Source organism: Palaemon carinicauda, chromosome 3 (genome assembly GCF_036898095.1).
Source record: "Palaemon carinicauda isolate YSFRI2023 chromosome 3, ASM3689809v2, whole genome shotgun sequence".
In the NCBI taxonomy this organism is placed as follows: Eukaryota; Metazoa; Arthropoda; class Malacostraca; order Decapoda; family Palaemonidae; genus Palaemon; species Palaemon carinicauda.
In genome coordinates, this window is record NC_090727.1 from 96226238 (window position 1) to 96233864 (window position 7627).

The 7627-nt window shown below is 29.7% G+C and overlaps 1 protein-coding gene across 1 annotated transcript in view; it reads right to left on the reverse strand.

The window, feature by feature from the left end:
• LOC137632854 (uncharacterized) overlaps nucleotides 1–5977 on the reverse strand; it is a 9221-nt gene extending 3244 nt beyond the window's left edge. Inside the window, exons 1-3 of the mRNA XM_068364954.1 lie at nucleotides 5846–5977; nucleotides 4752–4849; nucleotides 1458–1705 (exon numbers count right to left, since the gene is read on the reverse strand). Coding sequence (XP_068221055.1) covers nucleotides 1458–1705; nucleotides 4752–4849; nucleotides 5846–5977 — 478 coding nt within the window. The remainder of the gene's footprint in view (nucleotides 1–1457; nucleotides 1706–4751; nucleotides 4850–5845) is intronic.
• Between the last annotated feature and the right edge of the window lie 1650 nt (nucleotides 5978–7627).

Genomic DNA, 7627 nt, shown 5'->3' on the forward strand with positions numbered 1-7627 from the left:
TAGAAAGAAAATAAACACTAATCTGATAGGAAAAATATCAGGCGAGTTTAGCTAACTTAGTAGTACTCCCAACAACATGATGAATTGGAAGCAAGTAAAGAAGAAATGAGATAAGATTAGTGCATACATTTTGTCACTAGAAACAGATAAGACATATCTAAAACGGAGTGTGTGTGTGTGTGTGTGTGTGTGTTTTTTTTTTTTTTTAACTAGAACAGATAAGATTAATGCCTGCACATTATCACTAAAAAACAGAGGAGATAAATTTAATAATTTATCTGCAGAAGAAAACACTTAACATATGATTTACTAAAAAACTCATACTATAATCCATTTCTTTTAGCTAGTCATATTTGCACCGACTCGCAACGGTGCCCTTTTAGCTCGGAAAAGTTTCCTGGTCGCTGATTGGTTAGAATTATCTTGTCCAACCAATCAGCGATCAGGAAACTTTTCCCAGCTAAAAGGGCACCGCTGCGAGTCGGTGCAAATATGACTCGCTAAAAGAAATGGACTATAGTATAAATTGTCAAATATAAGGTTATGGAAAGAGTTATATGAAGAGAATAGAGAACATTAATTTCAGTATTCTATTTGCAATAATAAAAAAACTGGACTTATTCATACACTTTATGAAAAACTTCCTAATAAATATCCCACTTATGAAAATCATACTCACAAAAATTCCTACTTACTTAAATTGCCAATAATAAGATTATAAAAAGATTCATATAAACAGAATATAGAAGACTGATTTCAGAACTTAATAAAAAAAAAAAAAAAAAAAAAACAGACTGGACTTGAGCACTTTTAGAAAATATTTCTGGACTTAAGCAATTTAAGAGAATCCTACTTATAAAATTCCTACTTACATAAATTGACAATAATAAGATTATAGAAAGAGTCAGTCTTTGAGATTAATTTCAGTACTTTAACTGTAAAAAAAAAAAAAAAAAAAAAAAAAAACACCAGACTGTACTTTTATGTCCTTAAAGAAAACAATCCTACTTATGAAAATTCCTAATTACATAAATTGCCAATAGCAAATTATAGAAAGAGTCAGTCTTTGAGATTAATTTCAGTAGTTTAACTGTAAAAACAATAACAGACTCTACTTATTCATATACTTTAAGAAAACAATCCTATTTATAAAAATTCCTACTTATATAAATTGCTAAATTGCTAATAACAAGATTAGAGAAAGAGTCAGTCTTTGAGATTAATTTCAGTACTTTACCTATAAAAACCACAACTGACTGTACTTATTTATGTACTTAAAGAAAAAAATCCTACTTATAAAAATTCCTACTTACACAAATTATCGATAACTACATTTTAGAAAGAATCAGTCTATGAGATTAATTTCAGTACATTATCCGTAAAAAAAACAAAACAATAGAATATACTTATTCATATACTTTAAGAAAACAATCCTACTTATAAAAACTCCTACTTACATAAATTATCAACAACAACTTTATAGAAAGAGTCAGCCTCCGAAATAACCAGACCCTCAGTCAAAACGAAACTTCCCTTGGACTGCCTCAACCGTTCGTTCTTTATAAACTTGATCTCGTAATGGGATAAGTCGTCTCCAGTATCATCTAGGTCAGAGGTCAATGACAGGTCAGCGAGGATAAATGCTGAGATGACAGCTGCCAGGCATAGCTTGAATAACTTTCGCTGGGCTTCCATTTTTTTCTCTCTGTTGAAGAAGATGAAAAATGTTAAAAATATGTTTAGTAAGACCTAAAGATGACCCTCATCTCAGTCATATTTTCATGTTGAACAGGGTGATATATTTATAACTTCTGCTGGGCTCCCATTTTTCTCTCTCTGTTGAGGAAGATGGAAAATGTTGGAAAAATGTTTAGTAAGACCTAGAGATAACCACCTTACTCATAATTTATTTTTCTCTCTGTTGACGAAGATGGAGAATGTTGAAAAATGTTTAGTAAGACCTGAAGATGACCCTCACCTTACTCATAATTTATTTTTCTCTCTCTGTTGAGGAAGATGAAAAATGTTGGAAAAATGTTTAGTAAGACCTGAAGACCACCACCTTACTCATAATTTATTTTTCTCTCTCTGTTGAGGAAGATGAAAAATGTTGAAAAAATGTTTAGTGAGACCGAAAGACAACCACCTTACTCATAATTTATTTTTCTCTCTCTGTTGACGAAGATGAAAAATGTTGGAAAAATGTTTAGTAAGACCCGAAGATGACCCTCACCTTACTCATAATTTATTTTTCTCTCTCTGTTGACGAAGATGAAAAATGTGGAAAAATGTTTAGTGAGACCGAAAGACAACCACCTTACTCATAATTTATTTTTCTCTCTCTGTTGAGGAAGATGAAAAATGTTGAAAAATGTTTAGTAAGACCTGAAGATGAACCTCACCTTACTCATAATTTATTTTTCTCTCTCTGTTGAGGAAGATAAAAAATGTTGAAAAAATGTTTAGTAAGACCTAAAAACGATCACCACCTTACTCATAATTTATTTTTCTCTCTCTGTTGACGAAGATGAAAAATGTTGAAAAAATGTTTAGTAAGACCTAAAAATGACCCTCACCTTACTCATATTTTCACGTTGAACAGCCTTATTAAAAGTGTCTCTATATAGTTTATATATAAAAGATCTATTTTAATGTAAATGTTCTTAAAATATTTTATATACATTTTTCATTACTTCTTTTGTAGTTTATCTATTTCTCTACTTCCTTTCCCCACTAGGCTATTTTTCCTGTTGGAGCATTTGGGCTTATAAGCATCCTACTTTTTCAACTAGGGTTGTAGCTTAGATAATAATAATAATAATAATGATAATAATAATAATAATAATAATAATAATAATAATAATAATAATAATAATAATAATAATAATATGTAACTAAAACAGACATATCTATTAAGCACTCTTTTTACTTACTTTATCCAGTATATATTACATATGTTAGCAATATATTATCATTCATTTACAGGTAACATATTTCAAAATACAATAAGAAATTATTGTCCCATATACCACCATAATAAGAAAAATTTACTTTTACATAAATAAAATTGTGATTAACCCACGCTTTACATTCCTCTTATTAATATCTTTTCAAATAATTCCTCTTTCTTCTCTCATCCACCTTTCCTATCAGCTAAAAAGAAAAGAAAGAAAGAAAAAGAAAAAACTCTATCTTCATGAGTCATTTGTTTTGTGTTCTGTTGTTTACATTCTCAGCTGATTTTGGCCTTAACTTCCTGACAGCACTATTGGTTGCCAGATGTAAGATGATGATTCGGTACGTAAAATGGCATTCTCCCTAGTTTATCTTTCCGTTTTTTTTCGCCAATTTCGGACGTTGCTTTTACCAACATACGCACACACATACATACACGCTCACACACACACACACACACACACACATATATATATATATATATATATATATATATATATATATATATATATATATATATATATATATATATATTTATATATCTATACATATATACTGTATATACATACATATTTAAATATATATATACACACATATACATATATATATATATATATATATATATATATATATATATATATATATATATATATATATATATATATATATATATATATATATATATATATACACTCGTCTATCCAAACCTAAATATAATTATATATCATGATTATGTCTAGCAATCATGTGTATATCAAAACCTCCCACAGTAAAGTAAGATATATTCTAGTCTACCCATGATTAGCCGGATCTTTCATTTTCTATTATTACACCATATTTATTTAAAAGAAAATCTAATATTTAGGAGGATAACTAAAATAAAATAGTCAATGAAACAGTTTTCCATATTTTCTGATAGCATCTTGCTTTTTCAACTAGGGTTATAGCTTGGATAATAATAATAATAATAATAATAATAATAATAATAATAATAATAATAATAATAATAATAATAATAATGATAATAATAATAATAATAATAATAATAATAATGATGATAATAATAATAATACTTTTATCAATAATAATAATAATAATAATAATAATAATAATAATAATAATAATAATAATAATAATATATGCAAGTACAAAATATCATTTACAACACTGAAGTTTATAAAAAAAGTGTCATAGATTTGCTATATATAAACATGAATAGATTTTCTCTAAATTTCAATAAAATCAATCTGATTTAGTTTTGCAGATATTTATTGAATGAAGATGGAAATCTATGGATGTGTGAAAAAAAAGAAAAAAAATATGCTTCGAAGTTTTCAGTAAAGTTAAAAAGTCTTAAAAATTTATACATAATAATACTGAAAAGCAATTGAGGTTGAAGCAGACTTCTTGGAAACAAAAATGAAATGCTATGAAGAATTTTACAAAAAGTCATAAATATTTACAGAATATAATAGATGAATATCATAGAATTAAAAAAATAGACACACAACAACAACAACAACAACAACAACAAAAACAACAACAACATATGCAACCGTTTCTAGTCCACTACAGGACAAAGGCCTCAGCCATGTCCTTATTCATGTCTGAGGTTTGGCCAGTTTTCATCATCACACTGGCCATTGCAAATTGGTAATAGTGGAGATTCTAGTCTGATAGCTCAAAGCAAACCAACTTAGTATAGGTGGCCCTGACTAGTACAGCTGTGCTGATTATGGCAATACACAGACCCTTTCACTACGTTAAGATATCCATGTCTTCAAATATGTTCTTACTTGTATGAATCAAAATTAAAACTATGTACAGCTGAAGGAAATATTATCTTCACAAGTACCTGAGGAATTGAAAGTACCTGAAAGTGATGTGGTCTCCACTGAAGGCGAAAGAAATCTGATCAGAATGATACGATACTTCTTCATTTAAGGAATCCCAAAAGCAATTGGTGGCAATAATGGCCGATTAATCAAACAACAACAACAACAGCAACAACAACAACAATTTCTCATTTCTTGTAATAAGTGGAAAATTAAGTTTGGTATATGCAATAATGACCGATTAATCTAACAACAACAACAACAACAACAACAACAAAAACAACAATTTCTCATTTCTTGCATTAAGTGGAAAATTAAGTTTGGTATTTATTTACTATATACAGAAAGTCCAAAATCCTTTATCACAGTTAAAATTAGAAATAAGGTGGTCATCAAAACTAATGATTTATACTAAATTGCTTCCTAAATCACAGAAATTAAATCTGCTTTCTCTCTCTCTCTCTCTCTCTCTCTCTCTCTCTCTCTCTCTCTCTCTCTCTCTCTCTCTCTCTCTCTCTCTCTCTCTCTCTCTCGCTGGTGGGAGAGTGAGTAGTCATACAAATTTCCCAAACTGTCGTGTTGTCGCCAGGAAAGAGGAAGGGGGTGGGAAGGGTTGAATCTGTGTGTGTGTTTGTGCGTGTGTGTATATCTATATAAATATTTAGCCTTAATTTTTGACGGATTGCGTACACTAGCCTACAATATCAATACAGTCCTAGAGAGAAGAGACTATATTCATACCTCTTTAGGCTAATGAAGTTATTCCCTAAACCGCGGTGAAAGTTAATAATAATAGTAAAAATGATGATGATAATAATAATAATAATAATAATAATAATGATAATAATAATGATAATAATAATAATAATAATAATAATAATAATAATAATGATAAAGCCATTAAGAATAATAATAATAATAATAATGATAATAATAATAATAATAATAATAAAGCCATTAATAATAATAATAATAATAATAATAATAATAATAATAATAATAATAATAATAATAATAATAATAATAATAATAGCACGGTTTATTTTTACACTGACGTTTTTGGAGTTGATAGCTTCTATGTTGACTTCAGCAATTTCTCTAGGACCGAAGAGGAACCGGATTTGGTGAGGCCTTGTCTGCTTTACGACGCCCTCCACTGAACTCCTGACTCCGGCCTCTGTCGTCATCCTATCCTCCTGTTCGTCCTTCGTGTTTTGATAGGATCTGACTCCTCCACAAGCTTATCCTACTCATGGGCTGCCTTCGTGCAAGGGCCTATGCTCCCCTTCGTTGTAAGCGAGGTCCCTGACTGGTGAACGCCAGACTGTGGTTCGAGTCTCGCTTAAACTCGTTAGTTTCTTTGGTCACTACAACCTCACCATCCTTATGAGCTAAGGAAGGGGGCTTTGGAGGAGCCTATAGGTCTATCTTCTGAGTCATCAGCAGCCATTGCCTGACCCTCCCTGGTCCTAGCTTAGGTGGAGAGGGGGCTTGGGCGCTGATTATATATAATATGGTCAGTCTCTAGAGCATTGTCCTGCTTGATAGGGCAATGTGACTGTCCCTTGCCTCTGCCATTCATGAGCGGCCTTTAAACCTTTCAACCTACTCCCTAGCCACGGGGTAGATTAATCGCTCATATATATCCACCATTTTTCTCTCTGACAAAGATATATGTCAACTTTTATTAACCAATTTCATAGTCATTTGTGATCTTGAGTAGTTTTTTGAACCATAATATATATTGTTCATAGATCAACCCTAATTCACTCACTTATTATTATTATTATTATTATCATTATTATTATTATTATTATTATTATTATTATTATTATTATTATTATTATTATTATTATTATTATATGTGATGTGGTTTCCTTTTACTGGATATTAGGAGTTTAGCATTTTGATTATCCAAATGGGGGTACATATGGCCTTCAAACAATAATAATAATAATAATAATAATAATGATAATAATAATAATAATAATAATAATAATAATAATAATAATAATAATGATATTAATGATAAAGTCATTAATAATAATAATGATAATAATAATAATAATAATAATAATAATAGTAAAAATTATGATAATAATAATAATAATAATAATAATAATAATAATAATAATAACAACAACAACATAGATAATAATAATAATAATGATAATAATAATAATGATAATAATAATAATGATAATAATAATAATAACACACAAGGAACCTCAAATGACATACAGTAGGAGATTCATTTAAAATGCATTTTTTTCATAAAGAAAATAAAAAAGTACTTAGGTATTTTAGGGCAAAAATAAAGAGCAGAAATTGGCGAAGTTCTGTATTGCAATTACTGCAAATATCAATCATTCCGACAGGCGAATAAAACGCGCAAATTCGTTGTAAATGACCTTGCGAAAGATATACTAGAATTTTATTCCGTTTTTTGTAGCTGGGGAGAATTATATGAATAAATCTTCTGTCATTTGTTTGTATAGACAGAAAAAAACTGTCACTAAATCATGGCTTGTTGTACCCTATTGGAAGCGTCCCTGCTTGGTGATATACTAGACTGGGGTTCGAATCCCGCTCACGCTTGAAAGTTTCTTTTTAGTGTCTGCAACCTTACCATCATTGAGAACTAAAGATGGGAAGTTTGTGGCAGTCTATAGTGATCTACTAGACTGGGTTCGAGTCTCGCTCATGTTTGATAGCTTTTTTTAGTGTCTGCAACCTTACCATCATTGAGAACTAAAGATGGGGAGTTCGTGGAAGTCTATAGCGATATACTAGACTGGGTTCGAGTCTCGCTCACGCTTTAAAGTTTCTTTTTAGTG